This window comes from Rhododendron vialii, chromosome 4a (assembly GCF_030253575.1).
Source record: "Rhododendron vialii isolate Sample 1 chromosome 4a, ASM3025357v1".
Taxonomy (NCBI): domain Eukaryota; kingdom Viridiplantae; phylum Streptophyta; class Magnoliopsida; order Ericales; family Ericaceae; genus Rhododendron; species Rhododendron vialii.
Genome location: NC_080560.1, coordinates 2,765,062 through 2,789,843, shown reverse-complemented (window position 1 = coordinate 2,789,843; position 24,782 = coordinate 2,765,062). Strand labels below are relative to the sequence as shown.

Here is a 24,782-nt window from a genome sequence, read left to right as displayed (position 1 = left end):
CTCAAATTGAAACTCTCTCTTTCTTCTTACCTCATCACATTCTCTCTTTGTTTTTTTTCTCCAAATCCGAACTATTTAAAATCGAAATAGACGGGACGAATGTGCCGAGCGGTCACAGGGGAGAATTTTTGTTGAGTGGGCCGCCCTGCCTCAACCGCGGGCAACTTCCACCACTTGACTGTTATATTTCCCGGGTAAATTCACATCGCCGCCAAAAACTCATGCTCCATGCTCGACCCACCATGCTCACCAAATTCCTCCCCCTCTCCCACTCTCTCACCTTCCCCTTTCTCTCTCCTCCCCGCCTCCTCTTCCCCAAACCCCTCTCCCTCTCTCTCATCCCCGCCGCCGCAACCCTAGACCAATCCTTCTCCTACGGGCCTTCCCTCCGCAAAGGCCACAGATCCTCCCACCACCGTCCGCCTCACTTAAAAGAAGAACAGGGAGAAGGAGAAACAGAACACGACTACTCAATCGACAGAGACTTCTTCACTCGCGCGTACGACATCGCCGCCCTCCGCGTCCCGTCGGACCGCTGCTTCGACCTCGAAAGCCGCCTGCGTGGCCACCTCTTGAACTGGCCTCGAATTCGCAACATCGCTAGGGTTCCAGGTGAGGACGAAAAAAAACTTATCTCTCTTCTTTTTTCCCTTGATTGTACTTACATTGGCCACCTCAATGTCTAATTCCTGGCCTCGCCTCTGATTCCAGGCGACGAAATGGAAGACGGGTTCAAAAAGCTCATTAGTGATGGAGATGATGAAGACGAGAGTAGTTTAGTCTCTCTTGATCGGCGAATCGTTGGGAAGGGTGAGGGAGACGGCGAGTTGTTGAGTCCGGTTTTGTACAGGGATAAGCTGGCGAGGACGTTTAATTCGCGCGGGTTTGTGAGGTTTAGGAATTTGGCGAGGATATCTAGGCCGCCAAAGAAGAAGAAGAGGGGAGAGAGGGAGGGAGGGGGGAGGAGAGAGAGGGAGGGTGTGGGGAAGAGTGAGTTTTGTGTGGTGGAGGTAGTTGAGGAGGAGGGGGAGGAGGATATGAGTGGGTTGCTCGGGGAGGAGTTTAGGGTTACGAGGAAGTGGAGGGGTTCAACTCGGTTGTTGCTTTTGGATGAGAAGTGTGCTGGGAAAAGGATGGAGGAGTTGCCTGAGGCAATTAAGGTGTCTGTTGTTTCAACACTTTTGATGCTCTGTGAGTTGCTTGTGATTTTGAACTTCAGCTGCTTTTGGACTCCATTATTTGTCAAATGTTTGCAATAGTATACTCTTAGAGAGCATCTCCAACGGAGGTAGCAAAATTCTTTGTTAAAAATAGTATTGAGTTTTGACAATACATGCGGCAAGTTGAAAAGCCACTTGCAACATCTGAACCACTTGCGGCACATGCGCTGCAAGCGACTCTTCAAACCTTAATTTCTTTACTACTCCTTTGACTTTAAGGGACCCACTTTGTCAAAGAATTGGATTAGTTCACCGAATGTAGTTTTGGTGATGCATGTGGCAAGTTGAAGCCTCTACCACTTGCATTGTAAGGGACTCTTCAACCCTTAAGTTTTTTACTACTCTTTTGACTGTAAGGGACCCTCTTTGTTTAAAAATTGGATAAATTCACCAATCATGAAAACTGTAATAGATGATGTGACAATTTGAAGAGTCATTTATCACTCAAAGAGAGAAATGGTCTAGCAAGTTTTACTACCTCCCTTGAAGTGACTTTTATTGACATGGAGCTTCGAATATGGTTTGCTTTTGATTTTGCTACCTCCTTTGGAGATGCTCTTAGTTGGTTTAATTTTGTCATACGATTTTTGGTGTATCTGCTCCAATTCAGTAGTCACTAGACTATGGCTTGAAATAGCTGGTGATAGTTGTGACAGAAATCCTGACGTCTATATCTGTGGTTTCTATGGAGTTGTGGTTGATATGTAGTTACTTTCTCATGTTTTTGGAATATGTTAATTGGAATATATTGTTTAATTGTTTGTTTAGGACTAGGGTGGATGACTGGTTATATGAACATACACGCATGTGGTCAAGGTTTTATGCAAGGCAGTACCACAGGAGATTGTCATGTTTTATACTCGTTACTACTAACCTCCAAGAATAGAGTCTTATGAGCAACTTTTCAGTTGTGCCTCTTCTCCTCCATATTCCATTCTCTATTTATTTTATTGATTGTGTGGTTGATCGATTTAAAGCCATATCAGTGCACTTCTGCTGCTAATTGGAAATATTGTATTTTAGTACTTTCATGTTTGTAGAATGTTTTATGGTAAAATGCACATGATCTGACTAACTTCATTGTGATTTATTTCATACTATTCTTGGCATAATCTTCAGGTGGTACTGAATGAGAATGGGAGGGAGGAGACAATATCGACTTTTGAGCTTGTGAGATGCAAGCTGACTCTGTTTTATGATTACTGGCAGATGAATGAGGTAATTATGTTTGCAGTCCGGATTATAATTTCTTCCCGTGCCATTCTATTTTGCTGCTTTATTCTTTCTCCGAACCTCCTTGCCTGATACTGTTTGAACTTTTGCCAGGCTTTATCTTCGTCATCTTCTTTTTCTTCTCTTCCTTGCGACTGTTTTTCTTTTTCGGTATATATTCATGAGTATTAGTGATTGATATTTAGTTCGCCTTTTATTGTGTTTCTGCTTCCATTGTGTTTGCATGTTTTAGATAAAGTTCCAAAATTGCTTGGAGCAGGTAATGAAATAAATACAAGGAGGGAAAATAGATGCAACCATCAGTTGTACTCCTCCCCATGCGGCAGCTTGTTGAAACAGTGGATGGGATGCTTGAGAGTACTGATGTAAAAATCTTATATTGCTATTTTGCAAATACATTGTAGAGAGGTTTCCGTCAATTACGAAATTTACGTGCGGTTTTTTCAACGCCATTGTATTCTGCAATTGTTCTCTTAGCATTGTTGGTGATACAAAGATTTGAAACTGCTGGATGGTAACAGGACTTGACTTGTGACATAGCTTCTGACGCTTTTGTATTACTACTCAAATTTAGAGCTATGACATCTAAATAGTTAGATATGTTCCTGTCTAGTCTAAACAAAAAATTGCAGTTCTCCTTTTTGTCCGTCTCTGCCTCGCTCTTTCATTCACATGTATTATTCTTCTTTCTTCTTCTTAGACTTGGGGTTCTTGTATCCATTGTGTGCATTCTCTCTTTTTTCACCCTTAATGCACGCCTTGCAGATTTTAGAGGCCTTGTTACCTGAAGGTGTGATTGTTCCTTCAGCTTTTGAAACAGTTGGGCACATTGCTCATCTGAACTTGAGGGATGAACATTTTCCATATAAGAAGCTTATTGCCAAGGTCCATTGTTATGAAATATCTTTATCAGTTTGCAATTTTTAAAGTTAACTGTCTCTGACACCCTGTGGTTGTTTCTGTTATTAGGTAGTCTTGGATAAAACCAAGCCAAAGATACAAACAGTTGTCAACAAGATTGATGCCATTCATAATGACTTCAGAACCATGCAGCTTGAAGTTTTAGCTGGAAACCGTTCCCTTGTGACTACTGTAGTTGAGAATGGGTTGCGTTTTCACCTTGATTTAGCAACAGTGTAGGTTTTCCTAGAACTTTTGGAGTAGTTGCCAAATTTTAATGCAGATTTCCTACAATGTGGACAATTATCATATCTCAACCGATCCTCCAAGACCTTAATCTTTTCAAGTACCACAAGTTTGCTTAGTTGCATTGACACATCAATAGCTCACTGTGGCTATCTTCTCTGTAACTAGACATTCTAGCCCCCACGCGCCTCTCATTGTTACCTAGATGGCAAGATGATCCTGGTATTTATAGAGCTAAGTTTTGTCTATTAATGTACCAAGCTGAAGTGACTGAAAAAATTATTTATATGGATTTGAAGCCATATATACGTCTTAACCCTTGTTGGTATTTTTGTTATGTGCTGACTACCTTTTGGATCCTTCTTGCATGATTGGAGGGTTGTTTGGTTAATGTTGGATGAAATCCTATGGCTTTTGGTTGTGCTTAGGCATTTTGAAATAAAGACATGATCTACTCTTCATAAGAATATTATGGTATTAGGTTCTTAATATCAAAAGTATTTGCAGTTGAATATGAATTTGAGGATCTTTTGTTTGGTTTGCCTTGAAGACTCGTGGGATATCCTTTACCTCTTCAGAATCTCCTCTCGTGCCCCTCCAAAATACACTAGTGTTGGTATTTTATCAAGAAGCAAAAGTTCTAGATGTTGGAGGCTGGAAGTGTTCTGTACCTGTTGGTGCACAAGTTTTTACCAGATTTGAAAGTCTAATTTTGGCTTATAGACTGTCATTTTGATTTCTGAAGTCTAGAAACAAGAGTTTAAATGAAATAAAAAAACAACAAAAATTATCAATGTGGATGTAATTGTTCTCATTGTGTTATGCAGGTATTGGAATTCAAGGCTAGCGACTGAAAGGCAGAGGCTTCTGAATTGCTTCACACGTGATGACGTTGTTTGTATGTTTATGTTGTCTTGGTTGCATCACATTTTCTGCTGTTTTTTCATTAGTACATTGCACTCTGTGACTCTATCCGTTCTAGTTAACCTGTTTTTTTTCTGTGATCTATATTTATTAGTTATTACTTTGTTTCCCCATCTGAGTGTCACTTCTAAGTCCTGGTTTTTCTCCTTCCATTACTGTTCTTATGCTTTTAGTGTTTAGATAGATTGATTGATTAGTACCACCTTTATGAACTTCAGCAGACACTGCTTCATTACTGCTGCTTAGCAGATGGCGACTGGAAAATAAGATAAGAATTTATTGTCAAGTATATTATAGCTAGGAAATAATATTATGAGCCAATGTGATGGATAATTCATTACTTATTTATTTAATCTGAAATTTCCAGTTCTATATAAATGAATCAGTAAATCTCATTGTTGTACACTAGTAGTTACAGTCCCACACGAGAAGAGCAGTATTGCAGGATTAATGCTGGTTGAATGGCTTTCTTATAACATCCATGGGTAACTGTTTATATTTTGACGACGGATTGCTTGGCGATGGAAAATACTAAAAAATAACTGAAAATTGTTTTCACCCCTCTTCCACCTCTTCTTTGCCTTCTCTTATACGTCTGAAACTTTGATATCTCATTTGAAGAGATTCTTGCTTCAGTTGATCGATTATTTTTGGGTTTTGTCATTGTCAGACATTCTGATTAAACATCCCTGTGCTGGTGCACCGATCTCAAGCTTAAAGTGTAATATATTTTCTGCTGTTCGAGGATGGTGTGGTGAACTATGATTGTGATGTAGAAGATACAAAGGGGAGATAATGGTTTTCTTGTTAGGTATTGCTACAAGTATGAAATATCGAACAACCATTTTTTGCTTGACAGTTTCTTTAGAACGTTTAGGACATATTGTAGGATCATTTCTCCTGAAGGGAAGGAAAAATTGGACAGGATTCCGATAGTGTTCTTTGATAACCCTCCAACAGAGTTCTTGAGTGAGAAAGAGTGAATCACCGTTAGATGTTGTATAGGCTCCATTGGCTAGCCCCTGTTGCTTATGGGCTTATGCACTTTGTTTCATTCATTTAGTAAGAATGAAGAACTTATTTAGGTCTGACCTGACTTCAATAGTCAAAAGAAACAAGAGTTCGATTCTCCCTCAAGCGATGCAAGGGTGAATATTGCAACAAGCAGCTCTGGTGGAGTGGTGGTCAACAATTGTTCAACCTTGGTAAAGGTTGCATCCATGTAGAAGTTTCATTTTTACAAAAGATCGTGGGCCTGGAACAGAAATTTCTCGGAAGGAAACTGCCTTCTGAGTAGGATATGTAGTAAGTCCACAGGGACGCCTTCACCCTAGAAGTCCTGCTTTAACTTCCCAGCTCCATCAAGGGAAGCCTGTATAGCTTAAGGCAGAACATACAAACTTCTCACTGACCACAATTGTATGGTTAGTTTAAAATTGAAAGAGTACTTCCCACACCTTGTGGGCTGCCTATATCAATTTAATTAGGTCAGAACTGCAAATTAGGATATGATGTTGCCAAATTGGCTGAAGAATTTTTTTGCAGCATTATTTAATGTACTAGGATTTCATATGGCAGCTCCTTGTCACCTGTGGATTGTCCAAGGTGCAGTTTTCAGGAAATGACGTCTGATGATCTGAGTGATACACTATTATGCTTGTTTCTCGATGCTGGTGGATTTCTATTAATGTTCTGATCTTTTGGTCTTGATCTGTTGGAATGTATGCTACTTGTGTTGTTGTTGGAGTTCAGTGCATAGTTTATGTGTGAAATGCTGTTTCCTTTGTTCGGTAAAGCTGGCATGTTTGTGGCATTTTTTTGTTATCTGGTCCAAACTTTAATCAGGAAATTGGAGGTGTTACTCGCTCTGTACCTCCGTAAACCTGGAAATTTTGTACTACCTCGTATTGCTGTCTTGAGTTGAAAGTATGAAATCGATTAATGCTTACCATCATTTGTTGTTTCCCCCCCTCCTTAACAATCTCCACTGCAAATGAGCAGGTGATGTTTTTGCTGGGGTTGGCCCAATAGCTATATCTGCAGCAAGAAAAGTGAAGCATGTATATGCCAATGATTTAAACCCCCATGCAGTTGAATATTTGGAAAGGAATTGCGTCCACAATAAGCTTGAGAGGAAGTTAGATGTATGAATTCAGCCAGTCATTCATGTTTTTTCCACGTTATTATTGGCTTCCTGTACTCTCTCTAATTGAAGAAAACTATGAAAAATACTTTTACTGACATTGTATTGTGTGAATAGTTTGTGGTGATTGATCTCAAGAGACGCCATGAAAATAATTATAAACTACCTCGCATTGATAGCAGACAGTGACAAATGATATTATCTTGATTTCATTAAGTAGCAATTGTAAATAATATTGTAGCGATTTGTGAATGGTCACAATGAAAATAATCATAAACTACTTCGCACCGCTGCCGGAATTTACAGTGGCAAGTAAATATTAGGTTGACTTACGTTAAAGTGGGGATAAATGCAACTCATTTGCTTTTGAGTGGATCTGTTTTGGCATTGAATCTGCAGTATCAGAAATGTAGTGCGCTAAGTTGTGTAGTACTCCATTTTAGGTATTGGTACAGTTTGTCACGGAATTTTGTTGGTCAGGTAGTTTTTAATTTGTTGATTTTCATATCTAATGAAGTCAAATGGCATTGATCTTAAGTTTCGCTTCCGTTGCAATATTATTGTTTTTTTAATAAAATGGCATCTGTGCGTCCAAAGTTTCTCCTCCTTCGCATTCGCTGTCCTTTTCGCCTTTTAATTTGGGAACTATAGAAAAATGGATATGTGCAATTCCCTTACGTTGAGTGTTTGTCTATTTGTAGGTTTTTAACATGGATGGAAGGAGGTTCATTGATGCAGTATTTGCGAGTCGAAAATCTCAATCCATCACCCAAGTTGTTATGAATTTGCCAAATGACGCTGCTGAGTATCTAGGTATGTAGTTACCCTGCTAGAGCCATACCCTTCTTTCTTTCAACAGTAGAAATCTTTTTCTTCTTTTTATGTTTTTTTTAATTGTTTTGTGCTACTTCTTCAAAAAGTATATTGAGATATCAAGGATATAGAAGTCAAATGACCTTGTTCGTTTTGGGTTTTGAGGGAGGTTTTTAAGAGTAATGAGTGGAGAGAGAGATAGAGAAAATTTATAAGGGACCGTGCATAGGGGTTTTGAGACCCCCCAAACAAACAACCCTTGATTTTTACATTTGTTTTGTGCTACAGTTTTAACGAGGAGTTACTGCATCACTGCTGTATTAGCAACTGTATGCAGTTATCTGATCATAGGTTATATCCTGATTGGTGTAGAGTAATGTTGCATGCTGCACGTGACAGGTGGTTGTGAGACAAGTTTTTTGAACATGGAAACGATAGAACTGGTTTGGTGAAGTTAGAATTCAACAAGTTGATCTCTCTCTCTCTCTCTCTCTCTCTCTCTCTCTCTCTCTCTCCCTCTCTCTCTCCCCGCAGACGTATTCAAGGGAATATTTAGTACAAAGCCGAAAGATAGAGGCATTGCCTTACCAAAAATCCATGTTTATGGATTTTCAAAATGCGATGATCCAGAATTTGATTTCCACGAGGTTTGTTTCTCTCACAAGATCACTTGTAAGTTTGACCTGGTAACAGGACTTTAGATCTAGGGATCTGATTTTGTTCTTTCTTTCCCCCTGGTTACATATGATTTCTTTCTGGATGGAACTCTTTATGCAGCGGATAAGAATTGCATTATCAGAAGTGGCGTTTGAGGTTGAAATGAATAGAGTCCGTCTTGTCGCTCCTGGAAAGTGGATGTTGTGCGCATCATTCATTCTCCCTGAAAGTGTCGCATTCGCGAAAGCAACAACAAATATGTAAGTAATTTGAATTAGAAAGATGAAACGGGTCCTAGATTAGGTTACTTAACACTTCAACTAATGAAAAACATCAAATTCTTTAGATTTTGTTGTAGCAATAAGGTAAATGTAACAATTTTGTAGCCTTATGGTCAATCCCATAACTTTTGTCCCCATATTTTTGTTCCTTTACCTGATTTCCCCCTCCTCTTTTTTGTACATTGTAAGCTGAAATTTTCTTTGTATGTGGTGTGTGCGTATTAGAGCTTAGTTCTTCAAAAACTTGGGTTTCAAGGAAGGAATGTTTAGCATTAGCTCCCATAACAATGTGTTGTCTATTGGTTTTACTCAAGGTTTGAGGGTTATTTGCTTTTCTCAACTGTTGGCCTATGTGACGCTCTGTTCACTTGAAGCTAAAATGGTCTGATCCGTTTGTTCATCCATTCTTTAGTGGGTCTGGTAGCGAATTACACGATCTGTTCGATACCATTGGAGTGGAATCGAAGCTGAAATATATTTCTAACAAATATGATATATTTCTAATTTCAAAAAGAGTTTATTGGTTCGTGTCCCTTGCTCTAGAATGTTGTGATTCAGCGATCGTATCCATTTCTTTAGAATGTTGTGATTCATCGATCGGAGCTGGTGGGGGAGGGTTTTCAACGGTGTTGATGGAAGATGCTGTTACGAATATTTGATTGTTTGCATTCTGTACTAGGAAATGACACTTTTCTTTTCCACCCCACAATTGTTGTAGGTAATATATGTCAGCCACGAAGAAATCAAACCAAATAAAAATGTACTCCTATGAGATTGGTTAGCTACACTCTTAGCACATGAACATTTGATTATAAGCCCACCTTTTTGTTTGATCATCTCTAGGACCCATCTTTTTTCCCTTTTTCTTTTTCAGACGGTTATAGATGTCCGGGTTAACTTACACACATCCCGACTAATTTCCTTTCCAGTTTGGTCAAACGTAGTCCATCCATGCCGGACTAAGGGATTCATAAAAAATTTCTTTCTCGTAGCTTGATTCGAAAAATCGAACTCTGATCAGTTGTGTGGAGAGCAAATTTCATCAACAAACCGAAGTCATCCTCTGGGCTGCTAGGACCCATCTCATGTTCAAGCAAAATGACAATACCAACTATGAACGGAGTAGGAGAGAAAAGTACGTGTAAAGCAAAAAAAAAAGGTGTAGTGCAACAGGTTCACCCGGGGCCCAGGGTCAGGGGTGAGGACCAGACATCTCTGGGACGTATGTTGCTTTTTAGGCCTGAGACCCCTGAGAGTCTGTTATTTATTGTCTTTGTGGGAAATATTTTCAGTGTCGAGCAGGTACAATGTGGTGTCCGTTCGCGCATTCGAACCGTCCATCAAGTGTTTGAACGGTTCAGATTTGGAGAGAGAAAAATGAGAGAGAAAGTGTTGGGGTGAGAGGAGAGAGAGGATTTCAATCTGAGCCGTCCAAAAGTGTATCGGATAGCTCGGATGCGCCGAGCGGGTACCGCATAGGATATACCGCTTGGCACTGAAAAATAAAATCACTCGTCTTTGTGGTACAAACCCAACTGACAGAGGCTTCTTTTTGTTGCACAGAAGAAGCCAAATGTATGTTTCTGCCTTTATTTGATCTTGTCCCACCCAGAGGTGTGGCTTCCTACTCTGTGTGTGTGTGTGAGAGAGAGAGAGAGAGAGAGAGAGAGAGAGAGAGAGAGTAATGCAGCAGTGCCTGGACGAGATTACTGTATAGATATGAATCTGGAACTGAGATATGCTCTCTCTCTAGATCTGGATGTGATGAATAGCAACAAATTACTGTAAAAACTGGGTGATCTTTGGCAAGTTTGCTTAAAGTGGATAAGCATTTACACAAGTTGCATGAAAGCCAGACTCACAGTTACTCAAAACCCTGGTTTCCTTTTGGCAATCCACTAGGAAGCAACTGTGATCACCTACTCACTCTCCCATTTATTACCCACGGATCGATCAGCTCTTTTCATTTCTTTTCTTTTCTTTTCAGTCCAAGTATTACTTAAGAAAGCTAATCACTACATGATTTTTGCTCTCTCTCTATTGGGTTTTGAGATGTTGGAATTTCCTCTAATATTTACTCGGGTACCATGAATCGGATAGGAGGAAGTAGAGGGAAAAAAAAACTAGACATGCTGAGTTTTTTCCTGGTAATTAATCTTCACTCTTCTTTTTACTATGCGGACTCCTTTTTTTGTTTGTATTCATGTGAATTTATGATAATATCCTTTCTTTGTGTGAAAAATTAAACAAGTGAAAGGACTGTATTTTAAATTTGCATGAATTATGGAATTCCCATTACTGAAGATTTACGTAGCTCACTCTTAACCTCTTCTTATGACCTATTCATGCCTATGGTTTGCAAGGCGACAAGGCAAGATCACAAAGAGCTAGTAAAACTTCATTTCGTTAATTTATTGGATTAGAAAGTCTACTCTCACCGCTCTGTTTCATTGCTCTCAATCTCACCTTTCAAAAGCGTTTTGGACTCACCTTTCAAAAGCGTTTTGGACTCACCTTTCAAAAGTGTTTTGGACAGAAACTGAAAAATTCTTTTAAAATCCAAAAATTATTGAGACGAACGGTGAGATTCAACGATAAGACAGAATGGTGGGATAGCACAGCTGTTATTGGATTAGCAGATAAACCGCTAGTACGTGTGAAATGGTCCCCAAAACCGTAGGGATCAAATCAAAAGACACTTTTCTGGGGCATCAAGTAGCTTTGATCACCATGTTCTGCTCTTTCTTTTAATGCACAAATCCCAAAAATTCCCTTTCAGACCACAATCTTCTCCCCCAGAATCCCTCTATCCACCGCTGTCTGCCTAAAACCAGCTCTCTCTCTCTCTCTCTCTCTCTCTCTCTCTGCCTAAAACCAGCTCTCTCTCTCTCTCACACACACACAAAACACCCAAAAACCTTACAAATGTCAGTGCACCATTAAAAAAAGCATCTCACACGCGCCAGCTCTCTCTCTCTTCGTCCATCGCTATTACCAGCCGCCTTGCTACAAAATCCCAGCACTACATTTGGGGACCACTCCGAAGTGGTCCACGACGTCGTACTAGCTACATCGTCGGCGTCTTTGGCTCTCTTTCTCTCACTCTCTGCATATCGAGACCGAAGGATGTTTTACCTTCATTGGCCTGATGAAATCTAGAAAACGCCAAGGAGACACAACATGGAAACGCGGGGCCCACGGGGATGTCGTGGCGGGTTTCTATTGGTTGGAATATCGTCACGGTCTTCATGCCAGGAGCCCAAATGAGGGAGGGTGTTTGGTAAACCGAGAACGGCGCGCCTATCGTACTCCCCAGGCCCAGGGGCCTACTACCCCATTCTCTCTCTCTCTCTCTCTCTCTCTCTCTAGACAGAGATTGATGAGAGAGAATTTGGGAGATCTTGATCGGTCCTATGATTCTTCACCCAATTCACATTTGAAAGCTATTGGGTGAGTCACGCGGTTTGAACACTTCACATTCAAGATATCCAATGCGGATAAATGTACATAATAATGAATAAAGCCAAAAATAAAAAATAAAATCAAAATACGATATTTCATTTATCCATGGGGCAAATGTTCTTTCATTTTGTTTTATATAGTGGAAAAGTATCAAACAAAAATATTTTTTTGATAATTCGAGTGTCTGAGCTTACTTGGACTTTGACTAATCGTGAGAACCAATCTCAATCAATGAAAACATTAGAGGTGAGAATCATAAGATGTACACGTTTCTACGGGGCTATTCAAGTTGTTAAATTAGCCATATTGAAAAACGAAAATATTTTTTTGATAATTCAAGTGTCTGAGCTTACTTGGGCTTTGACTAATCGTGAGAACCAATCTCAATCAATGAAAACATTAGAGGCGAGAATCATAAGATGTACACGTTTCTACGGGGCTATTCAAATTGGTAAATTAACCATATTGAGACCTTGCGATTGACAATTAGCTAATTCGTGGTTTCGATGCCAAGTTCATTTGGCAATAGTCCCTTAATAGTGTTAATCAAATGGAGTGTGTGAACGTCATTCCTATGAGTTGAATGAAATCGTAGGCTTGAATTGGATGAGGTTCAATTCCAATAAGTTGTTGGTAACAAAATTAACAATATTGTTTTTCTCTTTTTAGGTAATGACAAATTGTGTTTCGACAATTTGTCAATACCTAAAGGAGATTATTCTGGAGCATCTACAAGGGACTGGAGATTATTCTGAAAAGGAAACTGATAAATGTGTCAATCGAATCTGACTTACTCACGACTGTCAAATCTGATCAAGGAAGGCAACCCAAGCAACCATCCGCAAAGTGTACTGATTAATAAAGCCCACTACATCATGACTAGGACCAACACCTCGATCGATCACACTTACCGATCAGCCAATCAATATGCATACCATCTTGCAAGAATGAGAGTAGAACAGACAGATGAGCTTGTTTTTGTCGTGGACATACCCATTACTATGAGAGAATTTGTTCTAAGAGATAACTTGAATATCAGACAAGTGCTAGATTAGTAGTAGGTTCTTTGTTTAATCTGTAGGCCTAATGACTTTGTGTGTAACCCAAATGTGGTACTCCCTCTTGTAATTTATTTTGATTTCCCGTTTGACCCAAAAAAAATAAAAAATTGTGTTTCGACGTCCCACGTACACTTACGAGGACAAGTTAACTCTCCCGCGCGTTTAGTATCGATTATTTTTCATCTTTAAAATTAGTGAAATGTTGTTATAATTAATGGCGTTTCTATCCACAATTAAACCAGGTCTAGGTTAGTAGCTAGCTAACCTTGCGAATCAAAGGCAGATTCACATCTAAAAAGACCAAATCCTACTTTATATGATTTGCTTTCCAAAAAAGAATTATTAGACCTAATCATTTGTTACTAATTTTGCTCCAACTGACCAGTGGGCTACAATAGGCCTACTTGGCTTATTCTAGCACCTTCGGACTAACAACGTTTCTCAGGTCTTTGTCGGGGGATGTCCATCACACGCGCCTAGCTAAGTGGATATCGGACAGATTTCACTTGTTCCAGAGAGGGCCATTTTTCATTACTTGGGCAATGAGCTGCCATTCAAATTCAAGCTAATGGTGTGTATGGTTCCGTACTATTTCTAAGTGATGTTATCTATCTAGTTACGTTCAGGTTCAAATACCATTCGATAGTGGCTGTACTAAAATATATTGGTCTTTATTGAGTGAATACCGAACAATACATTACTGTAAAATTTAAAAGAGTACTCGAAATCACACCAGTATCAATATGTATTGGCCGATTAAAAAACGGTACCGTTTCTGGCGGTACGTATTTTTCAGAACGTCCGTCCTTGCTGCAAATTAGAAAAGACAAGAAAAAACTCGAACCTTTTTTCTCTTTTTGGGATAGCGAAAAACTCATAGCTCATTGGAAGTAGTCAAAATGGATGTGGCAATATCAAATTCTGCATTACACAGTAGACACCCAGCCCCATACACATACATACGGCCTCTGTATATAAAGTGAAAAGACTCTGCATCAAAACACTCCTTCCCCATTTCTCACCAGTAGCTCATCTTGCTTCCCTCTCTCTCTCTCGCGCGCGCTCTCTCTCTCTCTCTCTCTCTCTCTCTCTCTCTCTCTCTCTCTCTCCCTCCTCTCTCTCTCTCTGAGTGTTGAATGGATGCCGCATCGCCAATGGCTTCCGAGGAACCCACAAGAGGAGAAATCGACAGAAACATTTCTCTGGCCGAGAACCCGAGACAGAGGGGAAGGAAAAAGCTCAAACAGAACGAGAAGAAGCAGAAGCAGCCGATGAGAGGCATGGGCGTGGCCCAGCTCGAGCGCCTCAGGGTCACCGGCCAGAAATCCCCACCTGTTCAGCCTCCCGTTCTCCTCCCCTCCCACCACTTCTTCCTCCCCGCTCAGTACCCGGACCCGGCAGGTGGGTACGGGCAGCTGGGCCTGAACCAGGCCTTGTTCCTTCAGAGCCTTGGGTACGGCGGGCTGGGGGGAAGTGATCGTGGGCTGGGTTCTGATCAGGTTCGGGTGGGGTTCGGAGGGATGGGTGTGGGTTTAAGGGGCGGGAGCTATTTGGGTGAGAACTCGAAGGAGCTCTCTTCAATCCCAAACCCGGTTCGTTACCCGGCTGATCAATGTGGTCTCTGCCACAAGGTAATAGTAGTGTGATACTAAGGTTTGAGACTTTAAGGCCTTGTTTGGAGCATTTGTTTTGGAGAGGAATCGTGAAAGTAGATTTAGGAGTTTCAGTTCGTTTTTTTTCCCTGAATAAGTCCCTTCTTAAAATCTCTTTAATCCAGATATTACCTAAGGTTTTGTTTGGTACTCGTGAAAAGAGAGAAAAGGAAGAAAAATTATTTGGAGAACTAGTACTATAGGATAAGCTGATCCTTGCTTAATAGTCATTTTTGTTTCTGTTGCCTTTTAAATTAATTTATTTTTATTATAATTTTTCTCCTATCCAATTCTTCCCTCTTTCTTTTAAGTTCCAAACAGAGAAGGAAGGAAGGAAAGTAATTATTTTTTAGTCCTTTTCCTTTATAGTTTCTTTGATTCCAAACATGGCGTAAATAAATGTCACAAAATAGCCTTGTTTTTGAAATTTACTTTCTAGTGTTCGGCTTGTGATTTATAAATTGTTGTACGTAGCTCAAATTCAATCATCCATTTTATTGATCTCCCTTGTCATTTCACGAAAATACCACTTCCTATATATTTAAAAACTTGGTTTCAAAAAGTTCCTAACCCATTTTGATGATTGCATTTTAGGTATTTTTTGTGGGATTAAAGTTTTTTGTTATAAAAGAGAGGAATATGATAATCCAAAAAAAAAAAAACATAGAGTTAATTTTATCAATTTATTTTCATTTTGTTGGGATTAACGTTTAGGTTATTTTTGTGGCAGCCCCAGAAGAAACGGGTGTTCAATGGTGGAAGTTTGGGGTGTAATAATAATGGATTAATGAGGGAGAAATATGCTGATGACACATCTGATCTGATGATCAATGGCTTTAGTTTCAATGTCGGAAACAAGCAACACATCCATGGCATCAATGTTGATAAGGTGAAGCCTTCCCCTCTGTAATATTTAATTAATGAAATCTAATCTTATAATTAGCATCTACTAAAATGATAGCTTATGGGCAAAGCCTTTAAATAATCGAGTGTTCTGGTACTGTAGATTCAATAATGGTATGACATGCAAACATAGTCAAGATTAATTAATTTGATTTACCGATCACGTTTACTGGGTAAGTAATATTTGTATTACTGAAAATCGGTTGCGAAAAAAAAGATAGTACTTTTTTTTTTTGTACCCAGGGGCGAATGTAACAAGGGGCCAACGGTCCCGTGCCCCTTGTATTTTCAATTGTACCATACATAATTCTAGTTTTCTGTTCATTTCTAATTTGTTCCTCAAGGAATTATATTCTTGCCCACTCTAAATGTGTGTTGTGCTACTGTTTAGAAACTTTGGTAAATAAATGAATTGTAATTACTTTACTGTACCGATAAATGCTTCAGCTTGGTATTATTTATCTGTGCTCAACCTGCGGAAATTTTTCTTCGAGATTAAGATGGAGAAGCGCTCTACTATGTCAACTCTTTGGTTCCGCCACCGCGCGTGCGTACATTATTTTTTAAGAAAGTAATCAGGAAAGAGTTGTCCAATGTAGATTAAACCAAAGTAGAATCAAAACTAATATGGGTTTTTGTCCTTTTGGTGTTCCATCCAATTTTTTATTAGACGCTCGAGGTAGTCTTTGTTGAGTTTTAATAATAAACTTTTTTTGCCGATAAAAAAAAAAAAAAACCTAATGGAATGTGAAACATACACACATAACGAGATTGATTGACAGAATTCTGAATTTTTCGAACTTTTTAGCATTGCTGATCTATTAAAGTTTGGTAGAATAAAGTTTTTATTGGCTGTGTTTGATGGGTATTGCTTTCAGGGAGTAGAAGTTGTTGGTATCCACAGGAAGGGAAGCTCAGGGGCATTCATGGAATATGACTTCTTCCCCCCAGGGAAAGGGGGCAGAGGCTCTTCTACCAATGAGTTGGACTTGAGCTTATTCTCAGAAGCTTCAGTGGCAGTACTGGGTGGTGGTTCAGTGGCAGTACTGGGCGGTGGTGGTGGTGGAGGAGGAGGAGGATCTTGTGTCACTACTACCACTACTGCATCTGCTTCCACTGCAGGTTTTGATGCCTCCTCCACTTCCATTGATTTGTCTCTCAAGCTTTCTTGTTAGCAGGGCAGAAGAATGGTGGGTTTTTTGTGTCTCTGTTTCTTTTGTTTTGGTCTCTTTCACGTTTGTGTGCAATGGCATGTGATCCAAGAAGGAAACACAGCTTTTTTATTTCCATTTTGCTGCCAAAACTGTTGTCTTACTCCAGAATAGAACAATGTTACATGGTTTGATTCTTGGCATCTTCTCTCTTTTCTCCCCCATAGATATTGCGTCAGTTATCATCAGTTGTCTGGCTCAGCTTTGATTCTCATTTGATCTTGGTTGTTTTGTGGGTCTGTTTTTTCTTTTCGACAATCGGGTATCCGGATCAACTTGAGTGCATCTTGATTAATTTCGAGGTCTTTGAAAAATGACCCGGCAAGCCCTCCAGTATTGAAATGTTTGGCCTCCATTGAATTCGAAAATGCGACCTCATGAATTGAGGACTAATACTTGTTATTTTCTCATACCCACTTAGCTAAACTATCATGGTTTATTTTGATCTGTTATGTGTATAATATGCCACAAATATGGGTCTCATTTTAGAAAGGTTTGTGGTTCTCTGACTCAAGTAATCTATATGGAACACAATATGTGACAAACAAGAGTAACAATATACGAAGCATGGATGTAGGTACGGAGACAGACACATAACATAAAAATTATAAAAAAATGGGAACATGAACATAGCAGAAAACATGGCAAATTCAATAGAAATGATATTTATGTTATACCAATGAAAACGTAGTTATATGAAGAAGCATTAAGCATCAATTAATATACTAACAAACATCATATATATACATAAACACATCATATTACACATTTTTACTTTCCCTGTTACTCATCCAACCTATAGGTGTTATAACCTAATTTTATGCTTTAATCATTTGATTTATACAAAGAACTGATCCTCCATTTTCACTAGAATTACTTTTAGGTTTTCATCTACGTAAATTCAACGATTTCAGATTCATTACTTCCTCTGTCTCAAAAAGCTTGTCCTGTCCATGAATTAAAGGTTGAAACATTATTTTTGTCAAGGATAAATTTTTGCACAAATCCAAAGATCTCATTGATATCTTGAAACTTCTGGGAAAAAATTTTAATGTTTTGATAAAATGTATTTTTCTAAGTTATCGTTTTGTGAATCCTATATATATATATATTTTTTTTGAGACGGAGGTCAACTTTCTTTTTTATTTTCCAGAAAATGAAAAAACATTTATCTACAGATCAAAACTTTTAAGGGGAAGTCTTCAGCAGAACTGTAACACTCTTCAGTTGGACACCTTTTCTGCAAACCTCAAAAACCCTAGCCTCTCTCTCTCTCTCTCTCTCTCTCTCTCTCTCTCTCTCTCTCTTGTTGCTTTTTAAGCTTCAAAATTAGGAGTAGATGGAACTTCACCGATAAAAGGACCCGTTTTATCTTTTTGTGCTGAAACACAGGGAATGCCTTTCTGCACCTTCTGTTTGTGGGAGTCATAAAACCGCTTTTGGAGTGCTTTTGAAAACGGCAAGGGAAAAAAAAGAAGAAAAAAGATAGCTAAAAAGAAATTAGATAACTATACATGATATAGAAATCTACCGAACGAGGCAAATGAGCATGGACAACGGTCCTACCCAAGTTTTATACGATATGTTCGAAACTACTGATGATACTAATATATGTCTACAAAATCAGACAAATGTGTAACGATTCGTGCCAGTTGACCGACTAACCCTTAACTTGAAACAATATCTTACCCACGTTTTATATATGTTTGAAACCAAATTATTTGTTTAAACTTTAAAATTACATAGGTTTGTCCGTCCTAATATCTTTATAAAATATCTAACACTCTCCATCGATCTAAGTTTTTTTTTTAAAAAAATTTAATAACTGCCCTCGCAAGATTTTTTGTGTAGAAGAATTCACCGTATATATATTTTGTGTTGTTTTTGACAATACTTTTATGCTTAGAACTAATATTGTTTTGATTTTGTATAATTTATTGTATAACTTGATCGATAATGTTTACGATTAATCATCTTTTTGGTACGTACTAATATTTTTGTAATTTGTATTAACACAATTTGATACCGCCTTTTATACACTACAATTCTTTCTATTATTGTTCACTTCATATTCAAATCTTGCCTTAATTTGTCCATGCATATTATGCACAACCAAAAAATTTACACACACACACATAGATGTATGTATATATATCTATATGTATGACTACAAATATACATATAGCTTTTTAATTGGTTCTGATGAACTTAAAGGAAAGTGTGGTGATCACTGCTCAGAAAATGGCTGCCATTGGGTTCACTTACCGCAGACAGCTCTCAGTTAGCACTAGTACTACAATGTGTGAGTGAGTAATAGCAATGTATATATATTTGATTTTTTTCTCCATTTTTGTACGCAGACGCTCCATTTTTAACGTGAAGTTGAGTGAGTAATAGCAATGTCTATATATTTGATTTTGGCGCTCCACTTTTGTACGCAGACGCTCTATTTTTAACGTGAAGTTAACTTCACGTTAAAAATAGAACATCTGCGTACAAAAGTGGAGCGCCAAAATCAATATCCTATATAAATATGAAGGAGACTGGTAGTACTTCATGTGTTAGTCTCAGTAATGCATGTATATATACTAGTATAAAACTAAAGCTGTTTGTTTGGGAAGCTTTTTGAACTACCTTTTGATTGGGTAGACTTTTTTTTTTTGGTAATGAAAGATGCGATTACAACTACGAATTAAAAATAAGTCTGGGATATTTCACCCCTATAGAGTCTTAGATTCAACACGTAAAAATGTCAGAAAAAAAAGGAATAACATTAAATGAGGTAAAGCCCAAATCTTGATTCAACGCCTTCCGAGCTATTAAGTCAGCACATCGATCGATTTGCTTCCCGGTAAACATGCTTGAGGTTAACCTCCGCGAATATCCCGCCAACAGAAACCTGCAATCAGCAATCAAATTACCCAGCGGATGCACATTGCCCTCGAGTGTGGTCCTGGATAATATTGTTCACTGCCAAAGCATCAGTACACACACAACTAACATTAGCAAATTGCAGTCCATGGCAAGTTTGAGGCCATCCCGTAAGCCCCAAAGCTCCGCTGCCAAAGCCGATCACGTCCCAATCCTCCTCTGAAAACCCAAAATGAAAGCCCCATCATGGTCTCAAAAAAGACCCCTGGTATATATATATGGTACCCGTCAACTCCGCCAAATTGCCCAATGCCCGCCCTATCGCATATATCACACCAGTATTATCTATAAGCAACCTCGCCGCCCTAGATGTCGGAATTGAAGCTAAAGTTCCACCACATATGAATAGTATTATGAGTATGTTTAGTCCCAATAAAAAGCTACGGAAATTCAAACCTAAGGCACCTTATCCCATGCATTAAGTTTTGCACCACTGAACTAACCCCTTTGCTTTACTCAGACTCAGTCATCACCATTGATCCATTCGGACCATTCCTACTACTTTGATCAGCTTTGACTTCTATCTTTTTTAATTGATTATTGTGTCATTTTTAGTTCTAGAAAAGCACATGAAAATGTGTGGAAAATGTTCAAGAATGTCTCAGAGAGAGAGAGAGAGAGAGAGAGAGAGAGAGAGAGTACCCCTAAACTTGCAGAGAGAGAGAGAGAGTACCCCTAAACTTGCAGATTCTTTGATATGTAGGTCAAATCTTGATGTGCGTGTATATATATATATATATATATATATATATATATATATATATATATATATATAGAAGTAAAAACGGAAAAACTCCAGGGGTGCCATTGTTTTTATTGGGAGAATTAATTAATGCTTCTAAAGTCGATCTACAAAACTGGTGAAGTACTCCTGCCAAAGTAATTTTACTGATCCACCACAGGTCTAGTGGTCTACAGATATCCCTTATTTTTTTGATTCATTTTCTAGCCTAGCTAAGAAGCACGTACGGTAACAGGCACCGAACACAAATCTAACTAAGAAGCACGAATATGAACATGGAACATGCATATGAGACAATATGAATACGAATAGAGTTGTCTTATGAATTGATATAAGAGATCAAACATTATTTCTATGAAGTTATGATTAACTCAAATAGTTTGATGACCTTATGAAGATGCAAATCAACGGTCACAATATCGAGTGTTCACGGGTTAAACATCCATGAAAATTTTAACTCTGGATCAAGTTTTGAAAATTGTAACCTTATGACGTGTCCTTATAGTGTCTCCAAAGTGTCCTAGAGTGTCTATTACGTATCTGAGTATTGAATATAAAACATCATCCCTATGTTTTGGCATTTTCCGTTACTTGTACAAATGGAGAGTGTCGTGCTATGTCGTGCCTGTGGTCGAAACAAATTGAAGTCGGTAACATTATTAGATGTCTCCGTTGATAGGTACGTAAATATGCCTATTTACGCCCCCTAACTTAGATTTGTTATGTCCGTTTAGTGTGCTACTTGAAGTTGATACTTGTTAATCATGTTTCAGGACTCTTTGCGCCGATGGATAACATTTGGAGTTATAGCGCAAAATTGGATTTTATTTCGTGCCAAAACAAAGTCGATCGTCAAAATTAATTAAAGCTCGAAGCGGCAATTGACGAGTATATGGCGTGAAATGGTCTTATTTGGGTCAAAACCCATTGTGACCCAATCTTGATTGACTTGAAATTGGACAATTATAAAGTGGGCCCACTGATTACAATTTGGAAGGAATTGAAGAAGGAGTTGATATACTTTTAGAAGCCAAAAATCTCGGCAGATGACAACTGGATTAGTCCACTATATAAAGAAGGAAGAAAAAAGGGTTTCAGAGGATTGGATTTCCACGCAGAAACAAAGAGAACGGGGGCTGCCATTGGATTATCTTTTTCTCCCACGGCAGAAACAGAACGGGGGACTGCGGAGACTTGGTTCACGCACAAGCAAAGCTTCAGCACTTCGATCACGGCTCGCAGATTACAATTGCGGCCGAATCATTGCCAACAGGAGTTTTGGGTTTTATTCTTTTCTTATTTTTCCGAAAGCTTTAATGGAGTTTATGTGTTTCATGATTATTTATTCTAACTCTATGAGCGGCTAAATCCTTTGATTAGGGTGATGAGAAGGTCTCTCTAAGTAGCGTAGTTATTTGATTTTTAGGGTTTTATATTTAACTCGATTGTATGACTTGGTCAATTAATAACTTTTTATGAGAGTTTATATTTTTCTGATATTCGAATGTGTTTGTATTCATGGTTTCAAGCACAGTCATGCAATGATTTTGAATGTTTCGAGATAGGCTTTGAGATAGATTATACGACGTGAGATGGATCGTGTCGTGGTTAAATCCAATGAGACGATCCGTGCTGTGTTGAGATAACCTATACGGAGTATGAATCTTGATTATATTTTTGGGGATTATCGATAAGAATTGCTACCCTACGGTGATCTGGTTGAATGTTGAATGTGAACCTTAAGTTTCGAAATAAATGCGTTACAAGAGAAGACTGAATCGGAAACCCTAGTCATTTCTCTCGTTTGTTTCAAAATCCTTTAATCGCTTTCTAGTTTAATTTTAGTTTAAGCAAATCCAAATCAAAATCCAACTTCCTTTTCGTTTCAGAATTAAATTAGAAATTAGTTGAAAGTACCGTAACTTAGCTTTTTACTCTCTGTGGACGATCTCGGACTTGACCGCTATTCTTCGGAATATTAGTTAATTCCTTATTTTATAAATTATATTTTTGGTACGAAAACGACAGACCATCCGTGTTTCTTATACTCCCTCCGTTTGAATTTAATAGTTCTTTTTGGGAGTTCGTACTATTTTTCAATCGATTATATCTTGTAATTTGTAATGTTTTATATAATTTTGAAAACATTATCTTATAGAACTAATAGAGATCTATCAAACAAGATCCATATTAGATATAAAATTCATTACCAATTTAAAGATATAACTTATTTTTTATTTGGTTAGAATTGAACGAGAAACTATTAAATCCGGGCGAAGGGAGTATTAAGCTAATAAAGAGAAACAAACAGTACTTCCAGTGCAAAACTACAAAATACGCAAATTATCTTCTCTACAAAGTAGTTTTTCTTTCTTCCATGATTAATTGTGTTCTAGATTTCTTGCAAGATTAAAGTGTCAATTGTGTCACGATCCTAGCCCGTCCCTAAAGGCTCAAGTCATAACAAAGCGCTAGTGATCCGATCACTAAGGCCATATGATCAAAGTTAAATATCTCATTAACAAATGACTAAGGGACTCAATTAACGACAAGCGGAGGCAAATTTCATTATTTTATTATATATGCCAAAACTAGAAGTCTTTACAAGGATCTCTACATTGCAAATCACCCAAAGCTGTGCATATTTACATGTCAAAAGTGTTCACCAACAGCAACTCCCTATTTACAAGTCCACATAAACTTAGCGCGACCAAAAGAAGACTGCACGTTACCAATCTATTCCCTGTTGCCTGAAAGGTGGAAAAATTTATAAGCCAAAGCTCATATAAGCTCATATGAATAATTAATATGCAATTCATATGTTTTCCATGGACAATGATAAAATCATTTAAAAACGAATCATTTCTCATAGCAACATATATAGCATAGTAATGCACATCCTTAATTCATTTCATGTCTACCAGGTACCCCCGATAGTGGATAATTAGTTAAGACGTCTTTCATTATCCGATATTATAGCTATGTCTTGCTAGCTTTTTAGCACGTGTCCCCTAGCAAGCTGGGACGTGGGAGGATACCATTGATAGATATAAAACATGTCCACCTTTCATTGATATTCCATGGAGTTCATATCAAAGTATAAAACATCATTGAAGCGAAAAGCTTATAACAAACCATGTGTGTTCAGTATTAATCACTCACCTCGTATCCACGTGTCACCCGAACCTCCTAATACAATTAGGCAACAAAATATGATTAGAGAATGTCAAACAAGTCTATTTTTAATGAACACAAGATCCTAGGGTAAAATTATAAAGGTACATAGCTACCTTTAAACGAACGTAATCTGCAGCTCTAACTTCAACTTAAAATTTGACTTTGCACAGGAATAACTAAGACACAATCTTCATGCATTTTTTTAGGTTTATGAGTCTAGTTTCAAAATCAGAAAACGGTTCGCTATTTCGTCGCTCGAGCTTAAAATTATAGCCGTTTCCCAACACGTGTCTGTGCAGTCAGCACAATCCGAAACTACGCGTTGCGAGGTTACGAATTTCTACAGAATTTAATACTTCGAATCTAATCTCAAAATTTTTACCATAGACAAAAGACTCATAGAAGAACTCTCAATAAAAATTTCATAATTTTTGAAGTTTAGGAATTGCCTCAACAAAAATTCCCAAAATCAGGACAGATACAAGGTTTTTCAATTCTGCAGTCAAAAAATTACCTCTTATTCTTCCTGTGATTTTCAACTCTTAAACCCTTCCAAACTACTTTTAACTCATATCAAAACCTCACTAATCATGCTCAACCTCATAGATATAGAAGAGTTACTCCAAGAACATCAAAGTCATGTATCAAAACAAGTTTTAAACATCCAATTCAAAGAAACTAGTAGAGTTCTATCCCAAAGCCAAATTCATCTTGTTCCAATCATCTAGAGTATGAATTCAACCCCTATGATGTGAAATTTAACATACAAATCATGGAATCAAGTAGGAGATGCAAGAATTACTAAGTTAAATCTTCAATTTCAAGCCAAGCAAGGTTTCCCTACTTCTTCCCTTAATTAGTCTCTCTCTGTTTGTGATAAGAATAAAGGAAGAACGTAGAAGCCCCTATTTTGTTTTGCTAGGCTTAGAAAAAATTATTGAGTGTGTGTGCTATACGCCAACTTATGTTTCAATTTCATTTAGCTAGCGCCCAATAACTCACGTTATAAGCCCAAAAAACATCACATAATTAACTTAAAACATAATTAAAGAATGTATTACAAACTGTGAAGCAAAAGATGAAGAAGAAAGCAAAACGTGGACGGCAGGATTCGAACCTGCGCGGGCAGAGCCCACATGATTTCTAGTCATGCCCGATAACCACTCCGGCACGTCCACCTTGTGCGACACAAAACGTCCAATATTATAAATAGAGCAACATATAGC

General features: G+C 38.2%; 2 protein-coding genes and 1 non-coding gene across 3 annotated transcripts; 2 read left to right on the top strand and 1 right to left on the bottom strand.

Annotated features, from left to right (window-relative positions):
• Positions 1–153: 153 nt before the first annotated feature.
• On the top strand, positions 154–8,554 carry LOC131322771 (tRNA (guanine(37)-N1)-methyltransferase 1). Its single transcript, XM_058354229.1, has 10 exons — positions 154–612; positions 712–1,160; positions 2,340–2,438; positions 3,219–3,338; positions 3,423–3,589; positions 4,427–4,497; positions 6,525–6,667; positions 7,368–7,479; positions 8,014–8,126; positions 8,257–8,554. The coding sequence occupies exons 1-10, from the start codon at positions 222–224 to the stop codon at positions 8,398–8,400; spliced, it is 1,809 nt and encodes a 602-aa protein (XP_058210212.1). The 5' UTR covers positions 154–221; the 3' UTR covers positions 8,401–8,554.
• Positions 8,555–13,948: 5,394 nt separating this feature from the next.
• On the top strand, positions 13,949–16,852 carry LOC131322803 (uncharacterized). The gene is made up of 3 exons (XM_058354280.1): positions 13,949–14,571; positions 15,323–15,481; positions 16,374–16,852. The coding sequence occupies exons 1-3, from the start codon at positions 14,077–14,079 to the stop codon at positions 16,668–16,670; spliced, it is 951 nt and encodes a 316-aa protein (XP_058210263.1). The 5' UTR covers positions 13,949–14,076; the 3' UTR covers positions 16,671–16,852.
• Positions 16,853–24,652: 7,800 nt separating this feature from the next.
• TRNAS-AGA (transfer RNA serine (anticodon AGA)) lies at positions 24,653–24,734 on the bottom strand. The gene has a single exon. It is a non-coding gene; the product is annotated as a tRNA-Ser (tRNA).
• Between the last annotated feature and the right edge of the window lie 48 nt (positions 24,735–24,782).

Excerpts from the sequence above, each read along its gene's own strand:
- LOC131322771 (XM_058354229.1), top strand. The coding sequence starts at position 222 with ATGCTCCATGCTCGACCCACCATGCTCACCAAATTCCTCCCCCTCTCC. Across the intron at positions 6,668-7,367 it reads AGCTTGAGAGGAAGTTAGAT|GTTTTTAACATGGATGGAAG; the intron begins GTATGAATTCAG and ends GTCTATTTGTAG. Across the intron at positions 7,480-8,013 it reads TGACGCTGCTGAGTATCTAG|ACGTATTCAAGGGAATATTT; the intron begins GTATGTAGTTAC and ends CTCTCCCCGCAG.
- LOC131322803 (XM_058354280.1), top strand. The coding sequence starts at position 14,077 with ATGGATGCCGCATCGCCAATGGCTTCCGAGGAACCCACAAGAGGAGAA. Across the intron at positions 14,572-15,322 it reads AATGTGGTCTCTGCCACAAG|CCCCAGAAGAAACGGGTGTT; the intron begins GTAATAGTAGTG and ends TTTTTGTGGCAG. Across the intron at positions 15,482-16,373 it reads ATGGCATCAATGTTGATAAG|GGAGTAGAAGTTGTTGGTAT; the intron begins GTGAAGCCTTCC and ends TATTGCTTTCAG.